The sequence below is a fragment of the Barbatula barbatula genome, assembly GCF_947034865.1.
Source record: "Barbatula barbatula genome assembly, chromosome: 7".
Taxonomy (NCBI): Eukaryota; Metazoa; Chordata; class Actinopteri; order Cypriniformes; family Nemacheilidae; genus Barbatula; species Barbatula barbatula.
Genome location: NC_136770.1, coordinates 9020891 through 9040123, shown reverse-complemented (window position 1 = coordinate 9040123; position 19233 = coordinate 9020891). Strand labels below are relative to the sequence as shown.

General features: G+C 37.5%; 1 protein-coding gene across 4 annotated transcripts in view; it reads right to left on the bottom strand.

Annotated features, from left to right (window-relative positions):
- The window catches only part of ryk (receptor like tyrosine kinase), an 81902-nt gene that overhangs the window by 42857 nt on the left and 19812 nt on the right, over nucleotides 1–19233 (bottom strand). For 2 of the 4 annotated variants that reach the window (XM_079459913.1, XM_079459912.1), the window contains exons 8-9: nucleotides 11935–12018; nucleotides 6375–6500 (exon numbers count right to left, since the gene is read on the bottom strand). In XM_079459913.1, coding sequence (XP_079316039.1) covers nucleotides 6375–6500; nucleotides 11935–12018 — 210 coding nt within the window. The remainder of the gene's footprint in view (nucleotides 1–6374; nucleotides 6501–11934; nucleotides 12019–19233) is intronic. The other 2 variants (XM_079459914.1, XM_079459915.1) reach the window with 1 other exon arrangement.

The following is a 19233-nucleotide window of genomic DNA, read 5'->3' as shown; positions in this document are numbered from 1 at the left end:
TACTGTTATATGCATGAGCCACGTCCGGTTGGTCGGGGTGGCGGCGTCGCTACAATATTTAGAAACTTTCTTACTTTAACTCAGAGAACAGAGCATAAATTTAAATCATTTGAAGTGCTTGCGTTGAACATAATTATTATAAACAAAAGTAAAAAAACATTGCTTTCTTTTACATTGGCTACGGTGTATAGACCCCCTGGTCCCTATACTGATTTTCTGAAAAAGTTTGCGGACTTCTTATCGGACCTATTGGTTAACGTTGATAAAATACTAATGTCATGATTCCGCTATCATGTCATGTTTATTCTTTGTCTTGCGGCGGAGTCATGGCATGGCCTTAGGTTTTGTGTGAGAAAGACATTGTTTTTGTTTTGATTCTGACTGGCCATGTGCTTTCTCGTGTCTCGTCAGTGTTTCCCGCCCTTTTGTCTCGTTAACCTTCCCTGAGTGTTTCAGTACCCACACCTGCCCATTGTTAATTATCCTTTGTGTGTCTCCCTTTAAAACATCCTCGTGTTCATTGTCCTGTGCTCGTTCATTGTATTTTGTACTTTGTATGCGTTCCTTGTCTGAGACAGTCTATTTGATTATCCGTGCATCCTGTCTGTAGTTCTTGTTGCGTCGTGTTTTGGTGAGTTAGTCTAGTCTTGTCTTAGTATTTACTTTGTTCAGTTTAGTTAGTCCGCGTACTGTTGTCATTATTATTTATCTAGTCTTGTTTACTCCCTAGTGGGTTTTTGTTTTGTGTTTGTTAAATAAACGTTTGTTAACCCCTTCATCCCCTTGTCTGCCTGCACTTGGGTTCTTCCACCACGTCCACCCTCCACGTTCATGACAACTAATTGTCGGAGATTTTAATATCCATGTAGATAGTGCTAACGATGCATTAGCACTGGCGTTTACAGAACTACTACAATCTTTTGGGGTAATACAACACATTAAAGGACCCACTCATCGATTTAATTATACACTAGACCTGATTATATCTCACAGAGCCGATCTAACCAATATAGATATTATGCCTCAAAGCGACAATGTCACCGATCACTATCTTATAGTGGGTACTTTGCGCACGTCAGGAATCAGCCCTTTAACTCGTTATCGACAGGGTAGAACAATCACCTCCGCTACTAAAGATAGTTTCGCAAAGAGCTTGCCAGATCTGACTCCTTTAATAACCATACCAATAAATAAAGAATCACTCTATGTCATGACCAGCAAATTGGGCACTATTTTATCTAATTTCATTAGAAGCTGTTGCACCTACGAAGTCAAAAAAGATTAATGAGAAAAATATTGCACCATGGTACAATAGCACCACTCGCGCCCTTAAAAGAGAAACTCGCAAACTAGAGCGCAAATGGATAAAATCGCAATTAGAAGTCTTTAAAATGGCGTGGAAAGAGAGTGCAAATTGTTATAAAAAGGCACTAAAAGCAGCAAAGGCTGAGCACCTTCGTAACCTCATAGAAACCAACAAAAACAATCCAAGGTTTCTATTTAGCACAGTCGCTAAATTGACAAATAAACAGACATCACCTGACCTGGCTATTCCGCCGCACCTCGGTAGCAATGAATTCATGAAAACATTCGTGACAAAATTGTAAAAACTCAACCTCCAAATCTGTCCTATGAATTAGCACCAACCATCGCTACAAAACAAAGGCTCCAGCGTTTTTCACCTATAAAACAGGAAGATTTAATTTGCTTACTAGACCCCATACCAACTAAATTATTAAAAGAGTTACTACCTGTTGTAATTGAGCCCATTTATAACATTATCAACTCGTCAATTCATCTAGGCCATGTCCCAGGACCCTTTAAGATGGCCGTCATTAAGCCTCTTATCAAGAAACCAAACTTAGATCCAGATGAACTAGGAAACTATAGACCGATTTCAAATCTTCCATACCTGTCTAAAATACTAGAAAAAGTAGGGTCCACTCAGTTGTGCTCTTTCTTAAAAAATAACGACATAAACGAAAAATTTCAGTCAGGCTTTAGATCGCATCATAGCACTGAAACTGCGCTCGTTAAAATTACAAACGATCTGCTTATAGCATCAGATAAAGGTAACATCTCACTCCTGGTCCTGCTTGACCTTAGTGCTGCGTTCGATACTGTAGACCATAACATACTTCTAGATCGCTTACACAATTATACCCGTATTGAGGGACAGGCACTACAATGGTTTAGATCTTACATGTCAGACAGACATCAATTTGTCCATTTAAATGGGGAATCATCCAATCTAACGCAAGTAAATTATGGATTACCTCAGGGATCGGTTCTAGGACTCGTGCTGTTCTCCATATACATGCTTCCCCTCGGAAACATTATTGAAAAACATGGAATTAGCTTCCATTGCTATGCAGATTATACTCAGCTATATATCTCATCAAGACCAGATGATTCCTTCCAGCTATCCAAATTGGCAGAGTGCATCGATGATATAAAACATTGGATGACCTGTTATTTCCTTTTAAATTTAAAAAAACAGAAATATTACTTATCGGACCAAAGACACACAAACCGAATATTTCTGATTATAAACTGCAAGTTGAAGGATGTAATGTTACTCCTACAAATACAGTAAGAGATCTAGGCATTATATTAGATAGCAACCTGTCATTTCAAAATCACATCTCAAATGTCACAAAAACAGCCTTTTTCCACCTAAGAAATGTTGCCAAGTTTCAAAATATTCTGTATGTTGCTGACGCGGAGAAGCTTATTCATGCATTTATGACCTCAAGACTTGACTACTGTAATGCGCTACTTACTGGTTGTCTTGCATCATCAATAAACAAACTACAGTTAGTTCAGAATGCAGCTGCCAGAGTTCTAACCAGGTCCAGAAAATACGATCACATAACCCCAATTTTATCAACCCCTCACTGGCTACCCATTAAGTATCGTGTTGACTTTAAAGTTATTTTAATAACTTATAAAGCCTTAAAGGGTTTAGCCCCTACCTACCTAACAGAGCTTCTATTACACTACAAGCCATCACGCTCTTTAAGATCTCAAAACTCAGGACTTTTGATAACACCTAGAATAACTAAATCCACCAAAGGTGGGGGGGGGGTGATGGGGGGTGGGGGGGTCGAGCGTTCTCATACGTAGCACCTAAACTTTGGAATTGCCTTCCCGATGCTATTCGAGGATCAGACACACTCGCCCAATTTAAATCTAGATTAAAGACACATCTTTTCAGCCAAGCATTCACTTAATGCAAAATATGCTAAATAAACCACCAGGAGATGCTGACATTAGATATTATTTACTAGAATAATTGGATTTATTATATAAAACACCATGTAGCGTGTTTTACCCTTTCTTGGGTTTTTCGTATTTCCCCTGTAAAGCTGCTTTGGAACAATGCAAATTGTGAAAAGCGCTATATAAATAAAATTGAATTGATAGAGCTGGATAAAGGACGCGGCGACTTCACTACAAAATTTCAGCTGCTATTAGATTATTAATGATAATTTTAAATCTATTTTCTTTATTTTTGCCTTGTTGTTCAAGCAGAGGCTGCAGTTTTTGCCAGATGGGAGTGCTTTGTTTGTGGGTGTGTCTGAATCTGTGTGCCTGTGTCTGCTGTGTTTTCACCTTTTTTGTTTTGACTTGCATAACCTTATATGTTTTCTTATAGTCAATATGTTTTCTTGTCCAGCTGCTTTGTAACAATGACAATTGTAAGAAAAGCTATATAAACAAAGTTGACTTGACACACTGTTCGTACAAAATAATACGACCAGTTTTAATCTTTATAAAATATTGCACTTCATTTGTAGACTATTGAGACTGTTTATAGTAGCCTGTACTTGACTTTTATACCTATTTGTGTGTATTTGATATATACATATATCGTATATGGCTTTTATATTAGACTTGCAAAGAAGGTTTGTACTGAATACAAATTTTGTATATTCAATACTTTTGAAATGCATATTTAGCATAATGTATATGCTAAATATGTTAAAAAAATAAACGTATATTTTGTATAAATAATAAAGCTATGTATCAGAATGTGATGTTTAATAAATTATTATATATACACGTGCTAATTTATCTATTTTTAGATTGTTAATGTAAAATATTTTATGTTTATTATGTTAAATGTTAACTATTAACGCATTGTGTGTGTGTATTTGAGAGTAAATGGCTTTTGTTGATTCTCTAACGTCGCTGGACCCAACCGAAATCTACGTTGATATATGATGGGTAAGTGAACCAATAGTACGTTTTGAATGCCGTGACTGGCATTGATTTACCATTACCCTGATGAGAAAAACAATTCAGGATTGACGTCCGCGATCAACATTTCAATGCTGCAAAAGATATTGATTCTACATTGATTCAATATTATAATACAAAATAATAATTATGAAATAAGTAATTATCATCAGGATGTTCAGGTTAACCAAACTAAATTTGATGGGTCATTGCTAAGAGTGTGTGCTTGACGATAGCTTTTCTCAAACAGTGAAATGCTCATAAAAAGCTTGTCAGATCAGCTCCGAAGATAAAGTTCATGTTTTCGTGGCCTATACAGTAAACAAACAAACAGACCAGTTTACAGTGTTCTGTTGATTTGTGTAACCCTTTCAGATTTTGCCACATCCATACAAATTCTAGGAGCAACCCCTCCCCGAACGCCTAAACTCTCAGCAGTACAATGGAAGGGCAGCAAAATCTGACAGGTGTTGTGGAGTTCTGTCATTTGTTTCCAGCAATACCAAAGTGCACATTATGTTTAGCTGTACATTCATGTACTTGCCCAAAGTAAGTTTCTATAACTAGTATTACCACATTGCACTAGCAGCAAATATTTAACAAGTAAATGAACTTTGAAATGTGTGCTTGGGGCATTCAAATAAAAGATCAATAAACTGGTCAAAAAAAAGCAAATGGCCCTTCAGAGGGATTCATCTAACACTCCACAATAGTCTCAATGATTTAATCGAGCACAGCTCTTGTGTGATCCAGGGATTGAGCCAGACGTTGTAAACACTGGGTGTTAGCCTTAATTAATTTTTTTCTTTTGAGTTTTGGCTCTATAGCGTCACCACCAGTTCAAAGTTTCACATACATTTTGCTCAACTTTTAAACCGTAAATAGTAGTGGGCAGGGTGAGGCTGTGTGAGACACTAAAACATATTGACATATTGCTTTGAAAGGCTTGATTCTTTCACGTGTTTATATGACAACGATTCAGTTGTCAAATTATAACCTGTAAATTGGTGTTACCAAGAAAGTAACGGGCTGACTGAAGCAGCCTTGTTCAATCATTATAAGAGACAGTATTTCTATTCTATTGCATATTTCTATTCAATTCACTATATGTTATATGATATTATATATTGCTTAAAATTTTATGTAATGTATACATACATGATTTAATAATGTTTCAGAATGTAGTGGGTGTCTACATTTGAACATAAATTCAGTGCTAAAAGAAATCATTCAATTTAAATAATTTTCTCTTGTGAACGAGCGTTGGAGACTAGCACAAATGTCAGAAAATTGTGGAATAATGTTGTTGTTGTTGTTTTATTGCACACACAAAAAAATTATTCTTCTCACTTCATAAAATGAAGATTGAACCACTGTAGTCACATGGACTATTTTAATGATGTCTTTATACTTAACGTTTTGTGCTTTGACTGTTGCAATACTGTCCATGTGGGGCATCAGAAAGCTCTCAGAGCTGGGTCACAGACAATCGGCAACTGTATTTTTATTCAACGTCCGATTTATATAAAAATCTCAGTTAACGGTTAATGTTCGGTTAATGAGTGTCGGTTGTCGGTTGAGAAAATTATCCGAAATGAACATCCCTAGTTAATACAAATTGAAAAAGTGTGAAACAGAAAGTGAATAAAATCACTTAAAAACTGCATGTTAACCCGCAGCAACTTCCGTTGAATTACGCAAATCTGTCTATTAAAAAAAAAATCATTACAGTGTATCGATATTCTAACCTCTTCTTTCGATAGTTTTTATTCGTCGCAAAGGCAGGAGTGTGCATGGTGCTCCAACTTTCAGAGCCGACGTGTGGGTGCTCTTTGGTTTTAAAAAATACCTTGCTCATGCAGGGCAGTAGATGTGACACAGAATGTACTCAAAAAGTTGCTAGACTTGTCGCTAGGCAGAGGGAAATGTGTCTAACCTCAGACTGAGCAGCCAAATGACTAAAGTATGCAATGTTGCAAACTTCAGACAAATACGGTTTTACTATTAATAAAAAATGCAGAGAGAAAAACGTTTTAAAAAGTACTAGGAAAACAATACTTTCAAAATCAAGTTTTTCTTTTTTGCTGTGGTTTCTGTGGTATGTTGTGATATGCTTGTTACATAGCCAATACCTTCATGCAAGACGTCTCTGAGTGTTAGTCTCTCTCTGAAGATAGCAATGTCTTTGACTTTTGCCTTGGCCTCAAGAAGCGATACACTCTTTAGGTCATTCTTCTCTATCCGCAGTGAGGGATAACCTGAAATCACAAATACAAATTACTTTGCAAACAAAATGAGTTCAAGACAGCTTAAAGACCATAAGATATTTCTAAGTTAAGTGTGCACTTGTATGTGTGTTAACATGCTGTTTTATTACCATTCGTATACCATTCGATTTCCTAAAAGTGTGAACATCGTGGCTTGTTTAATCATCCTCCACAGAACACCACACAGACATTGTTATGACCAATGCTGCAAGTTTGGGTTCAATACAGTCTTCAGTTCAAATAATGGAACACCGGGAAAGTGTTCAGGGTAACTTGTTTTTTGTGTAATTCTGTTTGGTGCCTTTGGAGCATACTTTTCTATACATGAATTGTTAAACGGCTGATTTTTTGTTATGAATACTAAGACTGTAAATATTCAGTATTTGAAAATACAACTTCAAGTTGTCAAAATGAAGTAGACATTTTTGAATACCAAATTCAATATAAAAAAATCTAATTCAATATTCTTCTCTTCAAAATGTAAGAATTTCTAACTTTCTGGAAACACTTCAGCACATTCAAAGTCGTCATTTGATTGGTTGAATTGTACAGGATTTCCGGGAGACGCGTGTTTTGTTCTCTTTCACGCCAGCTTGGAAACAACACAAAGCCGTCAGATCGAAGTAAGCTGTCATGTTTACATCAGTTGTAATAAGAATTCATCACGATCGACTAAATGCTTACTTCTTAAAAGTATGTGAAAATACAGCATAGACTTTTAATCATTGTTGCTGCTGTTAACTTTAGACACGATCGTGAATGTTTACTTTCTGTCTGTCAGGACATTTCCACATCTCTAAACATGACGCGGCAACAAACTACAGTGGGTACGGAAAGTATTCAGACCCACTTACATTTTTCACTCTGTTGCTTAAATCATTTAAGTTAATTTTTTTCTCAATGTACACACATCATCCCATATTGACAGAAAAACACAGAATTGTTGACATTTTTGCAGATTTATTTAAAAAGAAAAACTTTAAATATCACAAGTATTCAGACCCTTTGCTGTGACACTCATATATTTAACTCAGGTACTGTCCATTTCTTCTGATCATCCTTGAGATGGTTCTACACCTTCATTTGAGTCCAGCTGTGTTTGATTACACTGATTGGACTTGATTAGGAAAGCCACTCACCTGTCTATATAAGACCTTAGAGCTCACAGTGCATGTCAGAGCAAATGAGAATCATGAGGTCAAAGGAAGTGCCTGAAGAGCTCAGAGACAGAATTGTGGCAAGGCACAGATCTGGCCAAGGTTACAAAAACATTTCTGCTGCACTTAAGGTTCCTAAGAGCACAGTGGCCTCCATAATCCTTAAATGGAAGACGTTTGGGACAACCAGAACCCTTCCTATAGCTGGCCGTCAGTCCAAACTGAGCTATCGGTGGAGAAGAGCCTTTGTGAGAGAGGTAAAGAAGAACCCAGAGATCACTGTGGCTGAGCTGCAGAGATGCAGTTGGGAGATGGGAGAAAGTTGTAGAAAGTCAACCATCACTGCAGCCCTCCTCCAGTCGGGGCTTTATGGCCCGACGGAAGCGTCTCCTAAGTGCAAGACACATGAAAGCCTGCATGGAGTTTGCTAAGAAACACCTGAAGGACTCCAAGATGGTGAGAAATAAGATTCTAGAAATTTTTGGCCTTAATTCTAAGCGGTATTTTTGGAGAAAACCAGGCACTGCTCATCACCTGTGCAATACAGTCCTAACGGTGAAGCATGGTGGTGGCAGCATCATGCTGTGGGGGTGTTTTTCAACTGAAGGTACAGGACGACTGTTTGCAATCGAGGGAAAGATGAATGCGGCCAACTACAGGGATATCCTGGACGAAAACTTTCTCCAGAGTGCTCAAGACCTCAGACTGGACCGACGGTTCACCTTCCAACAAGACAATGACCCTAAGCACACAGCTGAAATAACTAAGGAGTGGCTTCACAACAACTCAGTGACTGTTCTTGAATGGCCCTGACTTAAACCCAATTGAGCATCTCTGGAAAGACCTGAAAATGGCTGTTCACCCACATATACCATCCAACCTGACAGAACTGGAAAGGATCTGCGTGGAATGGCAGAGGATCCCCAAATCCAGGTGCGAAAAACTTGTTGCATCTTTCCCAAAAAGACTCATGGCTGTATTAGATCAAAAGGGTGCTTATACTAAATACCGAGCAAAGGGTCTGAATACTTAGGACCTTGATATATTTTATTTTTTAATAAATCTACAAAAATGTCAACAATTCTGTGTTTTTCTGGGGTGATGTCTGTACATTAATGAATTTTTTTTACTTGATTTTAGCAAATGGCTGCAATATAACCGAGTGAAAAATGTAAGGGGGTCTGAATACTTTCTGTACCCACTGTAAGTGTGATTGGTTGCTTCTAAATAAACGGCGTTACAAACAGGTATTGTTCAGTATCCAAACTAGATACAGTCTCCCCTGTTGCAACAGGTGAGTAAGTGATTCCAGAATTTTCATTTTTGGGTGAACTATCCCTTCATCATATGGTTTTAGAGCTTTCATGGAATAGTTGTAATACATATTTAAGAACGTGCAAAGATGGTGATATTTATAATCCGGTGTAGTGGGCCAGCCTGGGCTAAAAAGCTTCCGGATTCGACAGGGAAGTGTATATGTTGGAAAAAGTCAAACTGAGCGTCAGAATCAAACATGATGTGTTCGACTACATTTGAATTAAAAATTATACAAATAAAGAGTCTCTAAAGCTGCGAACCCGCTGACCAACCACACAACCCACAATCCATCCCCCTTTATTGACTTTCTATTGCGGGAAGCTGCCTCCTTGTCATTTCTGAATTATAACAAAAATCCGAACAATATTTAAAAACTACTATTTGCAAGGTGTACAGTAAACAAGCAAAAGAAACAGAACTACGTTTTTATAAAATGTCTAACCCAAAGATTTTTGCTAATATTAACACTGGCAATTAATGCTGTAGCTTTATCCACATTCTAACAAATTTCATACTGTCAAAACCATTTGGATATTTGACTTCCCAGTGAAAAAATGTTAACTGCATACTGAGTGTCTCAATTTACCCGTTCTTCCTGCTGATGCTTCACGTCTTATTGCCTGTATCCACCTTTGTCTCCTTAAAGTCTGGCTTTTTACGGTTCGGTAGCTTAGAAACTTAGTTCTGGGTCTTTTAGCTTGTTTACTGTACACCCTGTCACACTTGTTCTGTTTTTTCCAGAAATGACCAGGAGACTGCTTCCCGCAATAGAAAGTCAATGGAGAGGGTCGGATTGTTTTCCCCGGTGTGGGCGTGGCCTAAATGCACGCTGTCTCTATTTGTTTTGCAAATACTGTATAGCTGCAATAATTGGAAGACTATTTCTGTGCTCGGAAAACCCGCCTACCATCAAGATTGGCTGCGCTGTGGGTCTGCAGCTGCATCTCATTACTCTTACGATAGTGAGAGAAGTGGTGGTGTATTTGTTTGTTTACAGCATTTCAGTGATGGATGTTATATAAACGGTGGATACAATGCTGGATTGGGAGTTTGTTTGAAACTGATTGATGGCGCAGTCCCAGCGCTAAAAGATGCTGAACATGAAGTTCACACAGTAAGTGAAACGGAGTCATATGTCTGTGTCTTACACGTGAGAGGGAAAATATTCAGTTTGCGTCGCACCGCGTGGCTAAACAGCAGATGACTGTAACACAGGTATAACAATTGCAGGTTCGCAGACACGTTTTAATTGCATTTTTTTATAAATATATATACATCTTTTTAATTTTGTATTAAACTATTCAGACAGACCATGGTATTCATTTTCAGGTGGGTGAGCGCTACCAAATAAAGTTAATTTCGAGCCCTGTTGTCTATTTATTTGCTTAAATATTATTTATGAAAGTTACCTTTGATAGTCCTATTTAATTAACACTGCATATAGGAATTTATTGTGTGTCTGATATTTGACCTGTGTTTTGACTTCCATAACCTTTTATGATTTACTTATAGTCAATGTTTTCTTGTGCAGCTGCTTTGTAACAATGAAAATTGTAAAAAGCGCTATATAAATAAAGCTGACTTGACTTGACCTTTGCATGCTATTCAGTTGTTAAAGTAGTCTAAACTTTGAATTTATTCACTTTATAAACTTTTAAACAGCATCTTTATAAACAGCATCCTTTAGTTGGACTTTCGAAAATGTATAACACTAGAGTGGAATTGTTCTACAATATTCACTCACCATGTCAGTATAGAAGGTCATTTTTAGTCAATCAACTGCAGTATATCTCAATCAGTAGAAATATGGTTTAATCAATACCGTCATGTATTGAGAAAACAGTATAAATGAATAAATTATGTATAGCGCCAGGCACTAAGGGTAAAGCCTCTATCTGCCATGCAAGAGTCTCCAAGCTCGGGCAAAAAGTACTACAAGTACTTTCTGTAATGTGAAAACATCGCAGACTGCAGTTTAAGTAGTGTTCAAAGTACAGTCCAAAATTACATCTGGGTGATACTTCTGAAAATTTACTGGCCCTGAATTGCTTTTTGGTCATCGAAACCGGCAAGGACTCCAAACAAGGTACAGAATGGACGTTTTTACACGCTACTATGTACAGCTTCTGCTTTGCGAACGTCCAACTGTGGTAAAGGCCAATAGAAGAAAAACTACAGCACTATAAGCAAACATTGCAATGTAATTCTTGAACAACATGTTTTGGTATATAACTTATCACAGTTATACAGAATTAATTGTATTTAATGTTAAGGATATAAAGGTTACACTATTTTACGGTGCCCTTGATACACGTTACATGTTTTTACTATAAATGATGCATAATTACATGTAACTAACCTTGAACCAAACCCTATCCCTATAGTAGATGTAGTTCCTTTTTTTATTGATACGTTTTATTCTCAATAACCATTTGAAGCATACTGTATGTTTTATACACTGCTAAAATAGCATGTATTTCACCAATATTCCAGAATAGCCAGCAAGCTGACTAGTGAAACTATACAGTAGGATGTACAGTTGAAATCTATCCCCACATTTTACCAAGACACAAGCAAGCATCAATCTGGCATCCTCCATTCTTTCCGACAACAAAGTTGGAAAGAATGGAGGATGTTAACTAACCTGTCTCATGACGGTAGTTAACTAACAAAACAACCAGCCATTGTTCTACTGCTGGAGGCTGAGGAAGCAAAAATGTATTTAGACTACATTTCTCACTTCATTCTAATGTGCAAAATGCTGTCACCATGTGGTATTTTAAAGTCAGTACAATAAAACAACTAACAAAGCGGGAATCTCCTTTTAGTCTCCATCAGTGTACAATTTGAATAAATAAATTAGATCATTATGATAATGAAAACTGCATAAAGAATGAAATGTGATTGTGTTACAATTTCTTGTTGCCCTGCCACACAGACGCAGAACTTACTTTTGGTTTCTTGGGAGGGGGCACCGGAGTGAGGAAAGGAGGCGCTTGCAAGCTGGAGAATGGGAGCAGAGCCAGTGTGAGCATCTGACGGAGGAAGAAATGGATGGAGTGAGGATAGGGTGGGGATAAAAAGAAAGAGGGACAGACAGAGCTGTATGAAGGATGGACAATCATAACAGGTAGATGGTGTCTGTGCTAGTCCACACAAAAGAGCAAGGGTGACAAGACAACAGGTAGCATAAGCTTAAAACACCCAGAGTTAGTACACATTTGTAATGATACATTTTTATGACTTTTCCATGACCTTTGAGGAAAATATCATGACCCAGAAACATTAATACATACATAAAATAAGAATATAAACAAGCAATGCAGTTAAATATAAAATAAATATAAAATAACATTAAACCAAAGCGGTTGCATATTATAAAGAACACATGTATGTAACAATAATAGGCTCCCTCATTATACATACCTGTAAGTAATAAGTATAAATATATGCACAAACATAAATTTGCTGTATGTCAAGGCAAGTCAGCTTTATTTATATAGTGAGATTTAAAATTTTCATTGTTACAAAACTGTATGTGACAGACAAAACTGAATGACGGCCTTCACTTTCTATCAGAGGTGCTCTTTCTTTCCGCGGGGAGAGACTGCTCTGTATGCTTTTAAACGCTCTTGTTGATTGCAGAACATGATGTCATAATGCTGATCGGTCTGCACAGGCCCGAATGTCGAACATGCCAGTGTCTGACCGGTCTCTCTCCCTCGCAAATATCAATCAAAAGTAACGGATTCAAAAACACGTTGCATTTTCTTCTCTGACAAGGGTTCCGCACATGCAGCTGTCGTAAACGACACTTTTAATAAACAAAAAACTTTTTTAATCCCATTTTACCTTCTTTTGAAATGTCCTACAGTCCTTACCGCGTGACCACCTCAGAATTTCCGATTCGCCACTTAATATGTCAAACCCTGAACTTTCGAGACCCACTGTCTGAATTCATCAAATCAAAATACCACACTATACAAGTCTGCCATTCAGAAACAGTGATTAGTAACATTTTGTCTAAATAATCTACAGTATTAAGAGTTTATTTATATGAAAATTTGACCAAATTATATTTAAAATAATTCATTTTTTAGATAAAACCAGACCAAAGCACAAGTTGTTGATCATTTAATTTGTTGCATACTTTCGAATTCCCCATGGCTGATTATATCATTATCAAGTTTGGCAAATGAGGTTTTTTTTGCAAAGTGGGCAAGAAAGGAGGATAATGAGAGTGACAGGTAATGTAAGTATTTATTACCAATAAATAATTTGGAAGATGTTTTAAAACTTAACTGAATAAAATCAATTTATTTGGGATTTATTCTCAGTTTATAGTAACAGATTTATAAACTGCGAGCCTAAAACTGAGTATGGATGACCAAAGCCGCATGCTCAGATTTAATTCATTGAATAAATGCAACCTAAATGCTCAATCACTCGCAACATAATGCTTACCGTAATGAACTTTAAAGGTTTTATCAAAAAAATGAAATTGAATCGAAGGCGCCCAAACGTCACACCAGATTTTTATTTAATTAAATTCCTCAAAGTGCTACCTATATAGACAGCTGACCAGGTTTCAGAACAAAGCAATTGAGTCTGCAAGCGAATGTTGTGTCTGAATGTTTGCAGATGGAGAAACAATTGCACTTTAGGTTGTCTTGTATACAGTATGATGAAAACAAATGGATTGAATGGCAGGTTGAGAGAGAGAAAGTAAAAGACAGACCCGGGAAAACGCAAAGAAAAAAAATGTCGGCCGAAAGAGGACAGGCAGTCTCAGACATTGAGGAAAGGTACAGAGAATTTAAACATTTAAAAGGGAGGAAAGGAATGATGTCCATCTTTTTCTGGATAGATGAAGGAATGCGGTAAAGCGAGACACAGTGCGTGTGGCCTGCAGGGAGAGATCTGTTTCATGTCTCCATTAATCCCTCGCTCTCGATCACTGTACAGCCTAAAGCTCTTCATCACAACCTCACTCTGGATATTGTTGCCAAACACGCACACAAAGTGGGGATTTAATGGAGAAATGAAGAGCAAAAGCACCAATGCATTTGGGCTGTTTTTGGATGATTTTTTACACAGAGTTAGGTGACTTCATTTGTTACCACGTCATTTGTGTCACCGGAGTGAAAAAGTGGTGATGGTGTAAAAGATCATTCTTCCGAAGCAGCAAACTGAAATTTAGAAAGCACATATCCATAACATTTTCCAAAACTTTTTCATGCCTGGAAATTGCCATTTTAAAATTCCTTGACTTCTCCAGGTTTTTACATGACCGTGCGAAACCCTGATGACCACAAGGAGGCGACACACACAGCATAATTACAGATATGTACCAAACTGCATTGATTATGAAAGCTACTGAACTGCTGGTTTCTTTGGAGAAGCATATATTAAAGGTTGTCATGATATTCTTGCGAAATATGGCTGCAGCCAAAAAATATCGGGATGCTTATCAGCGTTTCCCATACAGTGCATTTACTTGAGCGGTCCCCCAGGTATATTAATGGCCGCCCAAGTATATTTGGTGTTATATTTGTTACATTTTGCAATTTTTTATCCATCCATGATAATGACTGTATCTGTGATTGATTAGTGGATAAAAAGCGCTTCCGTATCTTGTATCTTTTCTGACTTGTTTGGTGTGTGGTGTGTGGCAGTTGTTATATACAGTATAATGTGACAGATCAGAGATCTTCAATAAAAGCCTAAGAATATCATTAACAAATTATATAATATATTATACCAGAATAAATGGGATACATTTCATGTTTTTTTTCTAAAGTTTTTCAAAGTTTCATTTTTGTTCAAAACAAGGACAACTTTGCTAACTTAGAAAATGTGTAGTCAATTCACCATATGAACTATGTAGCTAATCAAAAGCATTTTTAACGCATTTGGATGATGCTTTCATTCGAAGAGACATACAGTGAATACCTTTTTTAACAGTATGCATGTTTACTGGGATCAAACCAATGGCAGTGCTGACACCGTTTTCTAACGGAACACAATAATGCAGATTTGCTGATTTATTGGTTATCCAATTCCTACATTGAAAGTGTGGTTGAAGTTCTCTTTCTAACATTCGTTCGGTATCTCACTATAGGAATGCCTCAGGCGTGACACTGCGAATGCACCAATTACACCAAGTCTCTCAGATTGACAGACCAATCGCAACAGCGACCCAGGAGTCCCGCCTCCCTTACCCGCTGCTGCATCATTCTCGCTTTCTTGCCAGTGACATTTGTGGAAGCTGTACTCACAATGCATCGTCACTCACGGGAGTTGTCTAGCACAGAGACTGAATGTGTGGTGCAGAATCCGATTCCTAGTTGGGCCGACACTACAGAGAGTGAGGAAATTCAAACATTCTCTCATTCTGATCACGCTGTTCTGGCCAGGGAAGTTGTGGATAGCAGACATAATGGCACTTCTACACGACCAACCCTGGCCTCTTTCGTTGCGCAGAGACCTCCTCTCTCAGGCAAACGGAGAGATATCTCATCCTGCCCTTCACAAGGTAGCTCTTTGAGCCTGGACCGTGAGAGGATAAATGTATATGCCGTTGGCGTATACAGCCTCTAACCATTCTTTATACGATCAAAAGCGGAGTGTATTTGAATGTTGGTGTGTGGAGAGACAAATAATTTTGTCTGTGTGCTGTTCTCTTCTTTCAACAGGAATTATTGGATAAAGGTAGAGCAATTTTTGACAGTAGAGGTCTATCTCTCAGCAATTTCAGCATGTCATGTGGGGCAAGCTTCGGGTCCGATAAGCCAGCACTCCCGATATGTTGGTTTATGAAAGGGGCGAGACAGTCCGGTCACCAAGTCCCTGGTCCCATCATGGGATATATCGGTAGTTCTGAATGCGCCCTCAAGCGTACGTGCAGAAGACGGAATCGTTACAGAAGGGTAACCAGCTTTCTGAGCCGACTGTAGCTCATTCAGTACTCGATGTGAGAACGACAGATATCGCTTAAGCACCTCTCACAGGTCATTTACATGGTTGTTCCCTAGTGCAGGTGCTGGGTCGCAGGACCCAGGCTTTCGCAATTGGTCTGTCGATCCGACAGACATGGTGTAATTGGTGCTTCCGCAGTCAGTCACACCTGAGACATTCCCACAGTGAGATACCTCACTTCTGTTATCAGAGAACCGGGGTTATGCAAGTAACCTATTGTTTCCAATTTGGGGACCATTGAGTATATACTGTGTACTCCTGTGAGACAACATCTCTGCTAGAAGTAATATGATGGGGATGTTATTAAGCCTCTTTATCTTCCCCTAAAAATTTTAATGGATCTGATTTCCGACAAATCAGATAGCTTGAGGTAAAGAAAAATATTATCCACTATAGAGTGTTTCTTGTTGACTTTGTAAGGTGACTTTCAAGTGATGCTTGCTTTAAAAAAAATAATTGGCATTTTTTATATGGAGGATGTGTATGAAACAAACCCAGGGTTAAATACACAGCATCCACAATATTTGTGATGATTTTGTCGGGAAAAGGACAAAAAGAAACAATTGCCTTTTGGTCACAAGCAACTAGTTTGCTACCTGTCCTCTAGTAAATCTGAAGCGTGTTAAGGATACATACTGTATTTTAACACAAACGTTGCTATGCTATTATAACATAATAGCATAGCAAATTCATTAATGTGAAATCAGATTTTTTTTCACTCGCCTGAGAAATCTAAGTGTATAATATTTGTATCCTCATCCTACCCTGACCCACAAACAACTTCCATCACACAGAAGCTATGTGTGCTGAAGATACCATGATACTTAACTCAAGTGTGGAGGGGGATAAGGCAATTCACATGCCAATTTATTCCAACCTTCTGATTCCAGTTTAGCTAATTCGAGCATTCGTTTCCACTTTTCTCATTTCACAATGGCATCCAGCTCGCAACATAATATAACCCAAAAAAATTGGAAAATAGGTGTGACAAGCTTGTAGCATCATACTCAAAAAGACTTCAGGCTGTAATTGGTGTCAAAGGTGCTTCAACAAAGTATTGAGCAAAGGCTATGAATACTTATGTACATGTGCTTTCTTTCGTTTTTATTTTTAATTAATTTGCAAAGATTTCAAACAAACTTCTTTCTCATTGTCATGATGGGGTATTGTTTGTAGAATTTTAAGGAAAATAATGAATTGAATCCATTTTGGAATAAGGCTGTTACATGACAAAATGTGGAAAATATTAAGCGCTGTGAATACTTTCCGGATGCACTGTAAATGTAATATAATTAATGTATTTGAGCAGTTTGTCAATGTCACTTTACTGACCATGACATGGTGTGAATAGACTTGGCTAACAACTATTGTTTTACATCAGATATTTATTCCAAAAACAAAATTTTACAAATCTTAAAAAGAGGAGACAAGAGAAAATGTTCACTCTTTAGCTTTAATAGCTACTAGCTTAATAAGTAGCTTTAATAGGATTTTTAAAACAGTACATTAAATACAAATGTATCATTTCATTACCTGTGATGATTGTTCTGCAGTCTATTGAATTCTTCCATGCTAATTAAATTCATTATATCTTAGTCATATCTTATGCCTTATATGCTATAAACATATGTTTAATTATGTTTTAGGCGTGATATTAACTCAAACACGTTATCTCACATTATTTGACCAACCTTTTTAATTTTTCAAGTTTTCAACAGCAAACTCACAAAAATTTTGTAGTTTACATATCTGAATCTTACCATTTGACTTTTTTATTGGAAAAGCGCTGCCTTTGTTACGTTTGCCTTCTTACCAGGTATGGGTATTTAAAGCAAAAATAATATTTGATATACGCTGGGAATTCTTCGAAAATCGCTTACCTCCAACGCATGCATAGGCTAACAAATAAACAGAGAGAGAGAGAGAGACAGACCATTCACGCCTTCCATCTGAATGATGACAAACTGTTTAATTAATTAGGGAATAAGCTATTTTAACTCAAGCCATCCAGTAATTTTAGGATAACGTGCTGAAACATATTAAAGGAAAAATACGGGATTTTCAGGAGGATATACAGCGGGTAAAATAAAATGGAACAGGTCACCATTTTTCTCAGTAAATACATTTCTCAAGGTGCTTTCGTTATAATTTCGTTATAATCCCAAATAATCCATACATATAAAGAAAACAATTTTCTTACCAAAGATTTTATTTTGGATTCAAGTCATGTGATTGGCTGGGCCATTCTAGCAGCTTTATCATCTTTCTCTGAAACCAATTGAGTTTCCTTGGCTGTGTGTTTGGGATCATTGTCCAGCTGAAATGTCCACCCTAGTTTCTCTCTCAGCAGTATCTAGACGAGTACAATATTAAAGCGATTCCAGATAAACAATGACGCTTAAAACTGCTTCGTCACACAGCCAATATTTCAACAACAACATATCTTGGTTCTACCAAACAGAAAAAACTATTTTACTCACATACTGATCCGAATCTGGGTGATTTTTAGATAATCTTTCTCTCAAACGTCTCTCTACTGGAAAATATCTCTATAGATATCTATGAGTATCTTTGCTAAAAGCTTTAAAACCTAACCGCGGGTCCTGACACGTCTCTGCTGGAAAGTCTTAATAATATTAAAGCAGGTCCTAGTTCCTGCCTGACTTTTATCCTTCTATTTACACTTAAAATCCACTTTTCTACAGTCTTTCCCACAATGCACACATGATCTCTTTCCTACATCAACATTAGAAGACAGACCCGTCTCAGCCAACAACAAATTTTTGTACTGTGGTGGCCAGTATCGTTTTTGGAGAGATTAGTTGAAAAACTGTAATACAACACTAGTGGCCAGGGTTCAATCAAAAACTGCGCCTTTAAACATAACCAAATGAAGGAACATAATACGAACACCCTGAATGATGGCACTTACAGTACAGCTGATCGGAAGCATATCTTTAGCAATCATCTTAGTGATGATGAGGGCTGTTGCTTGCTCTGGAAATCTAGCATTCAACGTGGTTGATCTGATCATGAAACTAGACGATTGCCGCTAACCTGTGGATGCTTCGATCTCAAATGAACGTGCATCCTAGTGGTTGACCTATGATAAGCAATCTTCATATGGAAGAGTTTGCACTGGACTTCATTTTCATTCATGTTATAAAGGAGCCAACACAGAACTCATATTTAACGTCCCAAGTTACAGTCTATGCCACACAAGTCTACAGTGTACATAGCCTACATAATGTTAGCGAGTGTAAGACTTCTTC